The 17,109-nt window shown below is 46.6% G+C and overlaps 1 protein-coding gene across 1 annotated transcript in view; it reads left to right on the top strand.

Moving 5' to 3' along the window:
- The window catches only part of Fndc1 (fibronectin type III domain containing 1), an 89,131-nt gene extending 72,768 nt beyond the window's left edge, over positions 1-16,363 (top strand). Inside the window, 6 exon segments of the mRNA XM_047559524.1 lie at positions 2,753-2,861; positions 8,434-8,513; positions 11,334-11,363; positions 12,086-12,247; positions 13,525-13,647; positions 15,565-16,363. Coding sequence (XP_047415480.1) covers positions 2,753-2,861; positions 8,434-8,513; positions 11,334-11,363; positions 12,086-12,247; positions 13,525-13,647; positions 15,565-15,680 — 620 coding nt within the window. The 3' untranslated portion in view covers positions 15,681-16,363.
- The last annotated feature ends 746 nt before the right edge of the window (positions 16,364-17,109 follow it).

Here is a 17,109-nt window from a genome sequence, read left to right as displayed (position 1 = left end):
TCATGCATTCCACCCTCTCTAAAGCTCCCCAGAGTCTTCAGTGTCCTCACATCCCTCACATAACCTACACCTACCCCAAAACGATGCCTGGGGGCCCCAGTTCTGATTGTTCATGACGTCAGCATAAGTGACAGAGTGGAGATGCTGTGGGGATCCGGGCAGGCCCAGTGTAGACTTGCAACAGCTCCTGTCAGGCTGAGCTCACGGAGAAGTTTGGTGCTTGGCATCCCTGAAGTATGGGGGACAGCAGCAACTCAAGAGGCTCACAGAGAACGGGAGCCCAGCATCAGTAAGTGAGCCAAGCCCCGCCTCTTCTACCTGCAGAAGCCAATCAGATGTGTAGATATGGCCCCAAAGTACAGAGAGCATCCCATTACTGGGACCTGCTGCAGGGCTTCTGGACTCTGGTGGGGACGTGGGGTTAGAGTATAGTGCCAGTTTTCACTTGCCACTCTTTCTTTCATAAGTAACAGAGTCACTGTGTAATGAGGTGGCATCTAAACAACAGGAAGTCCCCAAGAGTAAACTTGCCACTACCGATGGCTTCCCCAGGTCCCTCCGCAGGAGCTGCTCTATTAGGAGTGATTCCATGGCGATGACCTCAGTTTTTCAGGACATGCTCATCAAACTTCTGCAACTGGTTTAGTCTAGAACAACAGAGAAATCAGGAGGTTTACTGTGCTCAGCAAATATATTAGCAAAACCCTGAAATCTCAAAACACAGATATGAAGACCCACAGGGGAAGCATGTGTTTCTGATAGAAGCCAAAGATGAAGGAGAATGAGCTCTGCTGACCCCTATCAAGCCCAGTTTCTAAGGCACACACATGACTCTGGATCCACCCCTGGGCAAAGACCCCTCCAAGCACATGTGGCTTGACTTCACTGTCGTCAGAGGAAGAGGGTGTACACTGGAGAGAGAAACAAATGGTTGTTAGTCGACCTTCAGCACTATCACAAAATACCTGAGGTAATTAACTTACAAAGAGAAAAGTCTTGGTTCATGGTTTTGGTGTGTCCAGTTCAAGATTAGGTGGATGACTGCCCTGGGCCTCTGCTGGGGCACTGAATGGCAGCGTCAAGGAGTGCTGCACAGGACACGCTGCTCACCCATGACCAGAGAGAGAGAAAGGGGAGGGGCGGGCCCCTTTGAGGGACACCCCAGTGACCTGAGAGCCTCCCCTCAACCCTAGGATCCACCTCACAAAGTTCCACCCCCTCCCGCCACCACCACCTGGGGACCCAGGCTTCTACACGGGGACCTTTGGGGAATACTAATTTAAACAATGGGGTAGTTAAAAAAAATTAAACATATTTGTTGAAGAACAATAATAACAAGGACAACAATAAAAAGACTCCTCCAGGGAACAGTGTGGGAAGAGCCTCAGAGTCCTGGGGCTTCTGGTCCCAGCTTAGCTGTTGGTTAACTGTGTGATGCTAACCAGTGACCACAGGTTGCTGAATGAAATAAGGTTTACCTCTTAGATGCATTCGGTCTTTGCTCCGTGTTGACTTTTGTGACCCAATTCACGTCCTCTGTGGTAGGTCAGCTCTCCTTGCCCTCTTGAAGTGCCACGGACGGCTCCTTCACAGCACTAACCACGGCTGTGAAATTGTCTGTCTGTGCAGCCTGCAGCTTTTCGTGTTCTTGGAAACCATGTATTTCCAGATCTTAGTGTAATGGCTGAATAAAAGCAGTCGCACAGCATTTGTTGAATGAACAAACGTGCGGGGTGCCTGCAAGGCGTGTAACCTATTTCTAGGACTCAGTTTCCTCAGGTGTCAAAATGGAGTGAGAAACACAAAGATCATGAGAACCAATCAAAACAAAGCTTCATGGAGACTGTGTAGCGTGGCTGATGTGTAGAAAGGGCTTGAAGGGCTGTTCTTCCTTCACACTAACCCCTCAGCAAGGACGCACTGAGCTTTGGTACCACGTCCCTTTGTCCCCTGGAAGGCTGGACGGTGCCAGGGCGGAGGGCCCACGTGCTGAGGCTGTCATTACCAGGGTGGATGGCAGAGAAAAGAGCTACCTGACTTCTGTGGTCAGATGTCCGGGTCTTGGGCAGGCACAGTCCAATCCCGGAAACCAGAGGCGAGGCTTCCCAAGTGGGCTGACGCACGGCGGGTCCAGGTCTCTCAGCCACACACTCATGTCCAGCACTCACCGCCTGCGTTCCTCATTTCATGCGAAGCACAGCTGTTTTCTTCTCCACCAGGACATTTTTAAATGCCTGTGTGAGGTACTTTTTTTGTGGTTGTGGGACTGAACCTGGGGCCTCCCACAGGGTAGGCAAGTGCTCTACCACTGAGTTACACCCCTGGTGCCCCCCACTTTCTTTAAATTTTATTTTGGACAGGGTTTTGCAGCATGACTGAGGCTGGCCATACTCTTGTGATCCTCCTGCCTCAGCCTCCTGAGCAGCTGGGATGACAGGTGTGACCATATGGTTGAACTCACTGCTTTTCGTCCTGCTTCTTTCTTCTCTGTGCAGTCAAGACCAGATGCGTTTAGAGGAGGGTCAGGCCCTCAGAGAAGGCAGGGAGTAGGGAGCCGGCAAGGCACAAGAAGGCCTTTGTTTTGCTGTCCTCGGCTAGGTTCACCAGAAGGTGTCCTGCTGTGTCCCATGCTGACGTCAACGTGGCTTGCTGTCCTTCTTGAAGTTCCCCACAGAGCTGCATCGCTCCTCCCTGACGCACCTCTAGTGTGACTGAGTTCCCCCGTGCTCACTGGGCTCTTCCCTGTTCCCAGGGTACTTGGTCTACAGTGCATCCTATGAAGACTTCATCAGGAACAAGTGGTCCACTCAGGCTTCATCTGTGACTCATTTGCCCATTGAGAACCTGAAGCCAAACACCAGGTATGACGTGTCAGCCACACAGAAGCAAAAAGGAGGTTGGCGCACAGGGTCACAGATATCCCGTGGTTGAAAGTAGAAAAGGAAAAGGTTAATCATGATGTTTTTATGATTTTATTGAATTCTCTGTTTAGTTCTCACTGAACGTCAATGAATGCTTACCAGTGTGCTGTGTCTTTTCTCAGGAGAAGTTACTGCATGCATTGTAATTGTTAGATTATTGTGTTTGTATTTTGTTTCCTATTTTCCTAAACACCATCAGCCATTAGGGAAAGTTTGTTCCGTGTGTTGAAAGGGAATTCAGTTTTATTCAACATGGCGGCCGTAGGCGCACAACCCTCATCTGACATCAGTGGAGCAATTGCTAAATGCTATGGTTAACTGGTGCTCAAACTCTAAGATGTAGAAATCCAGACCATTCTAGGAAGAAGCACTTATGTGAGTAAAATACAAGCACCTCTTCACTAAACTGGGTGAGGGCTGGAGAGTGTCAGAGCACCATTCTGAAAGTCAGTTTACAGCACTGAGAGAAACGGGCAGAGTGGATGACCAGCGGTACAAGGAGATTGGATGACTGTTCATTCCCCGTTTATACCACCTGGTTTTAGTGGTAATGATCAACAGAAAGCTTCTCTGGTGGGTGCACATGGGTGAAGCAGCAAGTACGCGCTGGTCAAGTGGTGATGCGCTGGTAAACTGGCTATCTGGGGAAACATTTCCCTGGTTTATGCATCTTCCAATTTCTGTGGTGTAAATGCTCTTACGCCATGGCCAACTTCAAGGCAGGGGCCGGGTGAGAGGAGACTGCAGACAGTGTAGGGCTCCCCAACTACACCTGAGGGAACCTTCAGAATTCCTGAATAGTTAAGGATGAGCTTCCACAGCCGGTACAAATGTCTAGAGCACAGCACTGAAGTATGAGGCCAGTGGGCTTGCTTAACGAAGAATTTACAGTGGCATGAGGGTGGGCCTGGCCTCCCTCGTGTCTGCACAGACAGAGAAGCTGGAACAAAGGACTCTCATTACACAGACTTGTGCTGCAGAGGCTAGAAGCTGGACAGTAGCCACGGGCACCAAGAGACTGAACTAGCAGCGAACTTTCCTCAGGACATTTTAATGTGCCTTTTGGGTTCAGTTGAGCTGAGCTTTCATAAACCATTATGCATTTCAGGGTTTAACGAGTGAAAAGTAGTAAAACAGAAAACTGAAAAATCATTTTCTTTAACTTTCCCTGATAGTAACGAGAAATTGATTAACTAGAGAAAACAAAAACAACAGAACTAGAGACAATGGGGTGAATGTCTTTTCATGGCGTGCAGAGCGACAGTGCTTTGGCAGCATGGCCACCAATGAGAAAGCTGAAAGAGGCCTTCCAGAGGTCCTGCTGCAGGGCCGCTTGCCGCGGACCTGAACCCCCATCTCCTGACCCCGCTCCTCAAGTCCAGCACTGTTCCCACAACTTTACTGCCATATCGAAGTCACTTTTTTAATAATGTCAGAAGGCGGTTATGTGGCATGGTGGCTTATTTGTACTTTCAACAAGCATTTGTCCCAGAATTCATTCAACGAGCTCTTCCTGTGAGTTTGCTTTGGGCCAGACCACCACCTTAGGAGGGCAGGAGCTTGGGTCAGGGGTAGGATGCTCATGTGTCTCATGGAGCTTCCAGTCTGGCCGGGGAGACGGAGTTTTTTAAACAACAAGCATTTGTCTCAGAATGCAGTCAGGCGAGTTGAGAAGGCAGTCAGTAAGCTTCCCTGCAGAAGGTAGGTCTAGACAATAGGAAGCAGTTAAACTGGAGCAAGAGTGAGTGGGGCGAGGGAAATGTCTCAGGCAGGAGGAAGCCCCAAGGCAAGGAGTGGTCTAGGGAGAAGAGGAGGCTCAGAAGAAGGCGGGGCAGGGGCGAGAGGAGGCTGCAGACAGTGCAGGGCTCCCCAACTACACCTGAGGACAGACTCAGCCCCGCCTCTCTGCCTCCACCCCAGGATGCGGCTGTTTGCTCTTGGGTAGAGGGTGCCAGCTGAGGCAGCAGGCGGGCTTCTCCTCGACTTCCCAGAGCCTTCTGAACAGCAGCTACTCTCTGCAGCCAGGACAGGTGATGCGGCGTGAGCACACTCCTGTGTCCCGCATTCCCCAAGCCGTGGCTCCAGGAAGTCATCTGTGGTCCGGGTGTGCATCATCCTACTGAGGGGACGTCATCCCTGTCCTCAGGGAAAACCCACCTCCGAGTCACCATGGGAGAGACAAGAAGTTACTCCACTCAAAAGAGGAGCCAGATTCCACATATGAGGGTCTGTTAGGCAGGTGTTCGTTGTTGACCTAAATGTCTGAGAAAAACAGCTTAAAGGAGAAAAGACTTATCTTGGCTCACAGTTTCAGAGGCTACAGTCCATGGGCAAGGGTTCCATTGCTTTGGGCAGAGGCAAGGCAGAGTGTTATAGCTGAAGGGTGTTTGGAAGAAGCAGCTCAGTCAGGACAGCGGGAAGCAGAGGGAGAAGGAAGGGTAGAGGACAAGACACACCCTTCCAGGGGCACCCATGACCTGCTTCTTCCACTGGGCCTGACCTCCTGTGGTTTCCACCATCTCCCAATAGGTCATCAAATCATCCACCCATCCTTGAGTGGATTACTCTATTGATGATGTCAGAGCCCTTGTGATCCAGCGACTTACCAGAAACCCCACTCTGAACTTGCTGCACTGGGGACCAAATGTTCAATACACGAGTCTTTGGGGGACCTCCCAGATTCAGACCATGACAGAGGGAAAACGTTTGATCTCTGTCTTTCTGTGTCTGGCTTACTTTGCTTAACATGATCTCCAGTTCCATCCATTTTCCTGCAAATGGCATGATTTCACTCTTCATGGCTCACCAATGCTCCATGGCACACATATACCACATGTTCTTTGCCCATTCCTCTGTGGATGGGCACTGAGGCTGATTCCACAACATGTCTACTGTGAATTATGCCAAGGTAAACATGGCTGTGCAGGTGTCTCGAGTATGCTTCCTTTAATTCCTTTGGCTCTTTACCCAGGCATGGTACAGCTGGACCACGTGCTGTAGGTCTGTCCTTAGTTTCTTGGGGAACCTTCCTACTGATTTCCACAGTGGCTGCATTGCTTTACATCCCCACCAAAGGTATATAAGTGTCCCTTTCCCCAGAATCTTCACCAGCATTTATTGTGCTTTGTCTTCTTGAAGTTGGCCATTCTGACTGGCTCTTAGAGAAGGGAGAGAGCAGCAAAGGGAGGGGAGGGACAAGGAGGACGATGGGGTGAACATTATCAAAGCATATTATTTGCATGTACAAATATGCCACAATGAAGCCCATTAGTCTCTATAATTAAAATGCAATGATAATAATAGAAGCCAGAGCCTCACCATCAGCTTTTGTTGTTTATCAACTAGGTCTCGTTTTTGACTTGAAGTGACCACAGCCTACCCTATTCACTACACTTAGCCCTGATTACTCTTTGGAGGCTGCGTGTTTTAAATCCCTTCTTACAGTACAAAGATCCGTCACCAGTGGGGCTATTCAAAAGAGAGGTGCCGAAAGCTTATATAAGAAGGCGAGGCTTCAGCTGCTTTTGTTTTTTGGATGAGGCAGAGACTATTATTTGGAGTATGAAATAAATAAATATTTTAGTTGGTAGAAAAAGTTTAATGTGGTTTTCAAAAATGGGAACTTGACTTTTTCCCCTAATTTCTTGTTGTTTTCCAGCTCAACATGTTCACTCAATTTACTTCGACACAGTAGGTGAAGTTCATATAGAAGTAGGTCTTTGGACTTGGCACAAGAAGGCTTTTTGGGGGACTAGAATCTTGTGTCGACAGGGAAGGGGGACTTGGAGACTCTTGAGTTTCTGTGGTAAAGTGAAATTGATGTCTACAAGTGATAGTCCCCTAGCCCGTTGTCTGTTCCTCCAGTTGCAAGAAGGAGCTTGGGACAGGGTATGAGGAAGGATCCAGAAAGGGCTTTCAGAGTTATTCAGCAGAAATGCTCCTCAGAGCTGGTGAACATCTCTTTCCCTGTGTTTTAATTCCTTTCTTTAAAGAAAAAAGAATCTGTGAAATTTGCCCCTGCTCATTGATGTATGCCAAGCCTGCTGCTTGAGCTGCCTGCAGGGTTCTGCCTTAAATCTCTCCGTGACTGCTGGAGAGGAGCGTGCATGCTGGGAGACACACTGTGGGCGAATGGAGATTTGGAAAAGCATATGTTCTTAATTGTGCATATCTTTTTTAGAGAATTGAAATTCAGAAATGAATATGCCTAAATGAGTTGTGAATGACTTAAGGAGACTAATTTTACCAAATGGCTTTTCTCTGCTGTTTAGTCAAACCCACAGGAAAATATGCACTGTGTACTATGAGGTCAGGAACCGCCCTAAGCCTCTGCTGTCCCACCGCACAGCAGGCTTGCTGCCAGGGTAGCCGGCGGGCATGATGGGCACAATGCCGGGCCCTGACTGTAAACGATTTACCTTTCAAAACTTGGGTGCATTTTAATTAGTACATGTACTTTATGTGCCTGACAATCAGATAAAGAATTTCAGAACACTTCAGTGTGACCTTCTTGCTGGTCAAGTCAGAGGAAAAGACTCTCTAAGGTGCAAATAGCCACCCCTCAAAGGGATGTTTCATCCCTCTTTTCACCTCTAAGTGACAGCGAGTTAGGAGAGCTGGAACGATACCTGGAATTCCAGAAGTGAGGAAGTCGCAGACATCAAGGACAGTGGGTCACGACCCTGGGGCTGGTCCCCAGGACTTCTCCAACCACCCATCTGTTAAGCCTCTAAGAGGGCCAAGTCAGATGCTTGGAGCCCCAGTCTCCTCTAGATAAACTAGATGACAATTAGTGCATATTCCAAATGGAGCTTAACCCTGCAGCGAAGCCTCTCTCTGGTCCTTTCCCCACCCCTTTCCTGGACTTCTTCTCTGTCCTTGAGGTGCAGAAACTCACAACCGGGTGACTCTAGTGCCATCCATTCCTGGCTCCAGAGCCGACCACAGCTCTTCTCTCGTGCCGCAGGCATCCTTGTCTTGTTAGTTCTGCCAAAGAGGCCACCCTCTGGCCCAGTCCACCCTCTCTGCCAATCGCCAGTTGCCTCATTGTTGGATCCAACACCCGCTTTTCTACACTCACTCCAGTGATGAAATGGGGCTAGTATTGGAATTCCACTCTGTATGTTTGGTTGCTCCAACTTCTCCCTCTCAAGCCATCTGGGCTCAGACTGGGACCTGAGCCTTAAGCTGGAACGAGAGCGGGTCTCGTCAGGGAGGAACTGGGAGCCCACCCAGAGCAGAGGCCTGCGGCTCCAGCAAGTGCGCACGCTCTGAACGAACCTTTTGCCCCATTCTGTTCTAATTAGCCTTGTGTTTACACCAACTGCAGGATCTCAAAAAGCTCCTGAACGTGAGAAAGCTCAGGGAAACGAGACAAAGATCACAATTGATGTGGACATTTGTAAAGCTGGGACTTCAAGCCTGCCAGAGAGGAGGAGCTCAATAGCTTAGAATTTGCCTCATGGCCTAGAAGCCAATTTCTCTTTCAAAAGATGTTTTCTTCCAATTTCAGGTATTACTTTAAAGTTCAAGCCAAAAATCCTCATGGCTATGGACCCATCAGCCCTTCGGTTTCTTTTGTTACAGAATCAGGTATGGGCAACTTCACATTCTTGTTTCATTTCTCTTGAAAATAAAATAAAAAAAAATCTCAAACAATGATGACAATACAGTCCATTAGATGAGTTCATACTGGATTTCTCTTTGTAAAGTAAACATTATTTTTTTTCTTCTACTTTAAAATTTGGAATGAAACTCAAAGTAGTGTTGACTGGCTCCCTGGACGGTGGGAGGAAGCACAAAAGTCAATTTCCAGTGAAAGGGGAAAAAAAAAATCTAGTTTTCAAACAGGTGGGGAAGATAAGTTTGAATCCATATGTACAAAATTTAGTTTCAGAATTTAATGTGTGCATGTGTGTGTGTGTGTGTGAGAGAGAGAGAGAGAGAGAGAGAGAGAGAGAGAGAGAGAGAGAGAGAGAGAATAGCTGAAGAGTATCCATGCTAGTTGGTCTGAGGGGCAGTTGCTTCTCCAGTTATTCAAGACCCTAAGATCCAGCGTCCCCTCTAAGATCTAAGATGTCTGTTCTTAATATTAAGAGTTAATTAAGGTATAATTAAGGTATTTTTCTGTCTTATAACAATATCACTCAGAGTGTGTCCTTGCACTTCAGGATGCTGGTGAGCAAGGTTCTCAGACCTTTCAATAAATGCTCCTGTGGCTCATAGTCTGAGGCCACACATGCAGGGCCCACTGTGACCATTCTTGGGTTAGTGACTTTTCCCGTGTGGGAAGCCAAGCTAGAGTTCAGACCAACCAGGCTGAACCAGCTCTGACCCACATTTTCTACCTGCCATTTGTTTAGATTATTTCCTATACTTTACCTGATTTCAGAAAATTTGTCATTGAATGATCTTAAGTGTAATGTTTAAAATCTACTGGATCAAACTCTGTTGAAATAAAGATCTTTTATGAGAATATGCTTTATATTGGAAATGTAGGCAAATGACCTCAAAAGTATTTTCACTTATTTCATATAGGAAATGTGTTTCTCATCAGTAATTAAGTAAAAGCAAGAAAAAAACTTTTCCGGTGGTTAAGTTGATCACGTAGGGAATGTATACATGTCCACGCTGCATCTCCTAAAATGAAAGTTAGCCTTTGGGAACTATCAGAATGAAAGCAATCAGGCCGGTCACAGAAACAATTCAAAGCCAAAAAGCTATCCAGAAGCTCAGGTATTGAAATGTATCTAAAAGAAAGTTACATACTGGGCTTGAAATTTCCAGGAATGCAAAACAAACTTCTGAAAGTCTAGCTCTTTTCTGCCCTTTCTACCCAGTAAAGCTCTGGACTATCCTTTGTGGCCTCAAAGGACAGGTGAAGAAGATGAAGGCCCCACCCTAACCTCGAGCCCTAATCTCTGCAGGGAGACCTAGGAAACTCATTTCAGTGAGCTCCTGGGAGACCCTAAGATGTTAGCTTGAACATTTGAGTTATTTGCTCTGGCGGTCTTCAGTTTATTCAATCGGTTTATTTGGGTCTCTCAGTTTTGTGCTACCCTGCTGAAAGTGGTTAGGTTACAAGGGGAAACTTACCAAGTAAGTGAAGTGTGACATTTGCTGAACATAGTATGCCATGAGGTCAGCTGTTTGCTGTTGATGTTCCATATAGTTTCCTCCACCTCATCCCAGAGTGCTTGATACTTTGCTACCAGACTGTTGAAATTGAGGAACTCAAGAACAGGAGAGCAAAACAAGCCCTTTCCTTTTAAGCCAGGGCATGTCAATCTATTCAGTGTATAACAGATGATGGCAGAATGAATAGTTTGTACAATGCATAGCACAAGGGAGACTTGGGCTGTGTGCTGACAGTGGAGGCGGGTTCCATGAATGTATACATGTGTTATAATCCACAGGCTGTATATGCTAAAAGAGCAACTTACTACATGATAATTTTTTTAAAAAAATTAAACAAATGGTCCATATTTATACAGCTCATGGCATTTTATAAAAATGAAATTTGCCCAAAGCAGAATTCCTTAAAAGGCAAATTTCACATTCTCTTAAATGGAATTATTTGGGCTAAGGCATAGACTCTTGGTAAAAAGAGTATTACTGAGGTATAATGGCATACAGTAAGCTGCACACAATAAGGGGTGCTCCTTAATAAGTTCTGAGTTGTATTTATACCCATGAAGTCCTCACAACCGGGAGGATGGTGAGCATGTCCATCACCCCCAACAGTTGCCTCCTGCTGGTGGGCTGGGGCCTCGCTTCCCACCCTCTCACACACAGGATGTGCTCCTTTGGCTTCTTTCTTTTACCATTAGTCATTTTGAGATTCATCTGTATCACTGGGTGTACAAGTAGTTCATTCTCTCCTACTACTGATCAGTATCTCATTGTACAGCTGTGCCATGATTCATTTGTTCAGTCCAATTGACTGTTGATGAGCATTGGGGTTATTTCCATTTTTTTGGCTGTTACAAAGATAGCATAAATATTTATATACAAATGTTTGTATGGACATGTATTCTAATGTCTCTTGGATAAATGCTCATGAGTGGAATGGATGGACTAGATAGTAGGTGTATGTGTCTTTTTTTTAAAAAAAAATATCTGTTTACAAATATAGTTTAAGAGTATTGAATTATTTTGTAACATCCCAATCTCAAAACATTATTTTTAGGGACCTACAACTTTTATGTAAATAAAAGGACAGTTAACTAGAAAAGAATATTTCTCAAAAGGGAATGCTTAGAAAATAAAAACTAAAGGAAAACTTTGGCATATGATCAGTAAAGCTAATTTTTTTTCCAGTTTAGTTACCTCTTTCAATTACAGTAAGCATTCCAACATTTGCACAGTTGTGAAACATGATAGGAAGTCAATTGTTTCTTTTTCATTCTACAGATAATCCTCTACTTGTGGTGAGGCCACCAGGTAAGTTTTCCTTTCTGAGGAGCTTGACATTGTGGTTATCAAGTTGGATAGGGAACATGAGATGCCTTCATCCCTCACAAATAGAAATGCTGCACCATTTTTGCATTTTCATAATTTTCTGATGACTTCCACTTATCCTCCATCCAGGTCTATGGAAAGCATTGACTTGGAAATGTTTTAAATATGCCATAACAGTCAATATCTATGAGAAACCAGGATGGGGTAGCCAGTATCTGTAAGAAGATACTCTATTTAAACTGGCTCTGTGAATGTTGTAGATTGCCAAAAAGATACAACGTACCATGAAGTTTTTGTTTGTTTTTCAAACAAACTAAGAAAGCCCTGTTATTGAAGTTCAAGACAGGCCTATGATATCAGAAAGGAGTCAATGCTGAGGGACTTGGGGAAGGCTGGTGAGCCCCAAAGGATCAAATCTGCCCTTACGGCCTAATTTCTTTGAGGCATAAGGCTATCATTAATTTTGAGAATTCCTTATTGAAACAAAAATACCTTAAATAAATATGATCAGGTAAAAGAGCCCCCCAGTTGTACTTTAGTACTTAAAAAGAAGAAGGAAGACAAAAGGGTGCTTATTTGGGAGGTGGGGAAACCTTGCTCGGAGGAGGGACCACCCGGTGCTTAAGTCCAGTTTCCCAACACTTTGTGCAAGAGTAAACACTGTGAGCCCCCATAACTGAGGGGGTGTGCCTTGTGTTGTCCAGGCGGTGAGCCCATCTGGATCCCATTTGCTTTCAAACACGACCCCGGCTACACGGACTGCCATGGCCGGCAATACGTGAAGCGTACTTGGTACAGAAAGTTTGTGGGAGTCGTTCTTTGCAATTCGCTGCGGTATAAGATCTATCTCAGCGACAACCTGAAAGGTAGGTCTTTGAGGATGGCTGGCTCTGGCAGGTGAGCTTCTCAGGTACTAACTGGACCCAGCAGGTGCCTGGGCATGTGCAGGAAGCTGGACCTTGTGACCCACTCTGGCTCCAATACAACCAGGGCTGGAGGCTCTACTCTAGGGTTGTTAGAAAAACTTTTTAAAAATCTACTACACTTGAGGAAGGAAGCCCAAAACTCAGCTAGAAATTTTAAAGCCAACTTTTTGCTACTAATTTGATAATAATACATGAGTATAAACTAGCCCCTGCCACCACCACCACTTTACAGAGAAAAAATGTAGACGTGGGATTAATTCAACAGTGCTATTCATTCTGGGTCAGAATAAAAATTACATTTTTATATTGTAGTATGGATCAAAACAAAGATTGATGTGAAGACCTTGAACTATCAGCACTTCAAAATGCAATTACTTCCCAGCTGGCTTTGGCTCACCTGCCTACATCAGCCTGTTTTTTAAAAAACTCACACTTTTATACACACACACACACACACACACTTTAAATATTTATATTAGACTTTACTTCAGCTGGTGTATATTTTGTCACTGGCCAGTTTTTTAATTTCACTTTTTCTTACTAGCAAGGATAATTTAAAGACAGGGTCAGAACAAAGTCTTGCCCCCCATTTCCTGCTTTGGCAATTTCCAAGTATCCATCTCAAGTGTCCATCTCTTCCCAAAGCTGCACACTCTCTCTGCTCTCTGCTTTCTCTTCCGCCTTTGTCCTCCCCCGCTTCCGGTTTGCTAGGAGAGGTTGGAGTAGCCCCGGGCAGGGAGACGTCCTGGCCCTACTGTGCTGCGTGCTTCAGCACCACGGACAGCGCCCCACGCAGCCCTGGGCAGCCTCGCCCAGCACGTGGGAACGCAGGTTCTCCTAATCACAGACACTTGCCTGCCTTTCATAGTTACTCCATAAGCTATTCTCTGCAGCAGTTTTCTTCATTCTTAAAAACAAACAAACAAACAAACAAACAAAAAACTAAGGCATAGCATGTCTATCATTTATATGTTAAACTCTAGATTGCTCATAGTTTCTCCTGCTGGACGTTGTTAAGTATTCAGCATGTGATCTTGTTGAATCTTTACGAACTTCCTGAGGTGGGTGCCATGATCCCCATTTTCAGACACGACAAGTACAGAACACACAATTTCAATAATGCATTCAGTTCAAGTCGTCCTAAAGCTTGTCCCAGCTCCTTGGCCTGCTGTGGCATTCTTTGACTAGTGCCTGACCTGTTACGTTCCTCTATGCAGATACATTCTACAGCATCGGAGACAGCTGGGGAAGAGGTGAAGACCACTGCCAATTTGTGGATTCGCACCTTGATGGAAGAACAGGGCCTCAGTCCTACGTAGAAGCCCTCCCTACCATTCAAGGTAACAGGAACCAACGCCTTCTCCCCGGAGGGGAAAAGCAGGCTAACAGAGGAGGAGACTCACTGCAGCCCCACCTTTGGTTGCCATCTGGGGATGGATGGTGGGAGACTTGGGGTCATAGAATGATACTAAGGAACCAAGGAGTCAAAATACTCCTACCCCGCACTGGGCGTGGGGGAGCCTCAGGAGCCGGGAGTACTCAGGGATGCATGAGGCCGCGTGCCTGCTGTCAGGACCTGCTCTGTAACGGCGAAGAACGAACCTGTGAGAAGGCGGCTCGGCGAGCGCCATGCCGAACAGATAAGCACAGGTTGTGCCACGTGGCTGTCAGGCACAGTCACTGAATCCAGAGGAGGGCTGCTTCAGGTAGGCAGCAGGGTTCACACGCGGCAGAGTCTTAACGACTGGCTGGACATGCGGAGTGGGGGGCCTTCCAGAGGAGGCTGGCCCCGGGGAAAGTACAGAGGAGACAAAGGTAGCCTTGAAAACCCACCAGGACGGGTTTCCAGGCCAGCACACCTGACATCGTGGGGTGAGGATGCGTGCAATCTGCAAGGTTAGCAACTGGTCGGATGTGACTCATTCCCTCAGCCCTCCAAGCAAACAGACAACGGACAACCCAGTGAAGCCCGGCACCTCTCCCCTCATGCCCTCAACTCTTCGCGTCCAGTGGCTTCAGGGCATGAGGAATGCTGAGCTACCAAGTTCCTTATTTTGAAAAAAAAAATGCATGAATGGGTATATGAATTACCATGTTCAAAGTAAGAGGTGAAACAGTAAAATCAACAGAAGAGTAAGATGAGTGTATCAGGGTTCTCTTGCTTAGAGAAAATGACCAGTAGTGTTCATCGGTAGAGATTTATTTTAAGGAATTGGTCCATGTAGTTGTGGAAACTGTCAAGTTCAATGTTTGCAGAGTAAGGCAGGCTGTAGGCCCAGGGAGGAACTGGTGTGCGATTCAAGTCTGAAGGCTGGCTGGAGGCAGAATTCCTCCCACTTTCCAGATGGGGGTAATCAGTCATTTTTATTAAGACCTTCAACTGATTGGATGAGGCCCACCCACATTACAGAGGTAATCTGTTTTCAGTCTGCTGAATTAAATGTTTGGCTCATCTAAAAAGTACTTTTACCGAAATATCTACAGTAACATTGGATTGAATATGTAGCCTAATCCATTTGACTATACAGTAAATGTACAAAGTATTATGCACAGTATTTCAGGCTCTTATGGTGCCCCAGGGTTACAGTATTTCACTGTGTTATTGTGACCATGGTCATGACATTGGCCCTGGGCACAGGTACTGATTAATCAGTGTCCTCAGTGGCAGAGTGGCAGGTAGTCATTTACTTGGCAAGGTCAAGAATGAGAGCATTTGCTGAGTTTTCCAAAACTTGATGAGGCTGGAGCATCCCTTCCCCTGGCAGAGAGACGTGGTTGGAAAGGCGACAGGACTCTTTCCTCTGAGATTTCCTGGGATATCTGAACGTCTGCCCGGATTCTAAGAATTAAACCTTGGTGTTTTGAGGTTCTGGCAAGTTGGAAGCCTTAAGCCCAGGGAAGGTGGGAGGGAGTCTGGCTCACGTTGTTTGCCCAGCCCCGGGTCTGCCCTGTCCTGGGTGCGCACTGTTGTCTAAAATTACCTTCTTTTGTGGAGAGGAAGGGAGAGGACACTAACCATCACTCTCTCCTATCTGCGTCCCACACTTGTAGGAACCAGGTAACCTCACAGATCGTGCTTGGGACAAACCTCAGACTCTCATGACCCCACACAAATGTGGCTTCAGAGGGAACACTTGTCATCTGAACCTTTCAGAGAACTTCTGTTGGGAAGGAGAGTGTGAGGATGAGAGTGTTCCCCGTTGCTTCAGTGGGTTTTGACACATTTTCTTCCCCGTTCTTTCCTGTTGCTTTTCCAGGTTACTATCGCCAGTATCGCCAGGAGCCTGTCAGCTTTGGCCAAATTGGTTTTGGAACCCCCTACTACTACGTGGGCTGGTACGAGTGCGGGGTGTCCATCCCAGGAAAGTGGTGACCACAGGACTGTTGCACGGCACGTTCACCTGCTCAGTCCATTGACTAATTCATACCATGGGCTGTGAGCATAAGGGTGGAGAAAGACCGTGAGCCAAGTCCATCCGCCCACTTGGGGTCAGGAACGTCACGTGATGGACACTGGACGTTGTGGTCATCTTCAGTCTGAAACCCAGTCGCACTCCTCGACCTGGCTGGTGAACAGGATTCAGTGTTGCTGACACTTCACTTTGGCACAGGCGTTTGTGTGTAAGAGCGGATCTCAGACACTCTGAAACCAGCAGCTGATTCAGGGCAAGCCCCAGGCCCTAGGCACAAAATTCCAACCTTCCAGGTCTCCCGGGAACAGCGTGAGCATGCTGCGCTTGCTTCTTAGGACATTTTCTATTTTTCTCATTCTCAACTCCTCCAAAATCAGCTGAATTTAAGCTTCAGGTCTTTTTGTATGCACTAGAACTGAATTACTAAAAATACAGCTAAAGGAAATATATTCTACTTAAGAGTTTTTTCTATGGACTTACCCACCTCTAGGCTAAATGCATCAAATCTTATTTGTAAATTCTCAATTTTGATATATATATATATGTATATATGCATATACATATCCACACTCGTCTGCAAGAATATTGATTAAAATGGCCAAATTTGTACGTGTTCACTAGATAAGTGTGTGTGGGACTTTTTGGACAAAGGTGCTGTTTATTAACATCCGGAAGTGAGCGGGGGCAGGTACTCTGCATAGTGTGACACCAGGAGAGAGAGAGGCATTCTTCCTGTGGATGCTGCTGGGCTCCGGGGACGAGGGGGAGGCAGAGATGCCTCTGTGAACGAGCAGTGCCCTTCATCTCTGCCAACCAAGTGCCTCCCACACCCGGGGGGAAGGCGTCTGTGTTGAGATGCACCTGGCATGTTTCAGACAAATTAAGAGTTTAGGTCCCCAGAGATGATTTAAAGTCTTGTTTTTACAACTGATGTTTCCCTTTCCTTCCTATCTCAGTACCTACTCCTGGAAATAGAAGCCTCTTGCCTCTCTTGGCCATGGCACGAGAGGGTTTTTTAGACACTTTATTCTCATTCTTTTTAGAACATTCTGTCCTTCCCACTCACGTGGCCCACCCCGTCCCTCAGGGACAGGTTCGTCTTCGTGCATCAGGTGTCAGTCACCAGAGAAGCAGTGGTGGAGATAGCCATCAGCAGACCCTCTGTCCCGTGGGACTGAGGCCACAGCCAGTGGAAGCCACTGATGGGCCGAGAGCAGCTCCCGGTGCCTGGGGTTGATTATTGTTGGTGTCAGCCCTGCGCGGAGGTGATTTTGAATTCCCCGTCTGGTGATTTCGAAGGCAAAACTTTTAAAGAAACAAGGATTTTGCAGGGTCTTTGTGATGGGGCCGTGATGTCTGTGTTTTTTCTGATTCTACTGACCCTTTACA

This window comes from Sciurus carolinensis, chromosome 7, assembly GCF_902686445.1.
Source record: "Sciurus carolinensis chromosome 7, mSciCar1.2, whole genome shotgun sequence".
Lineage (NCBI taxonomy): Eukaryota > Metazoa > Chordata > Mammalia > Rodentia > Sciuridae > Sciurus > Sciurus carolinensis.
This window is presented reverse-complemented; position numbering and strand designations above follow the sequence as displayed.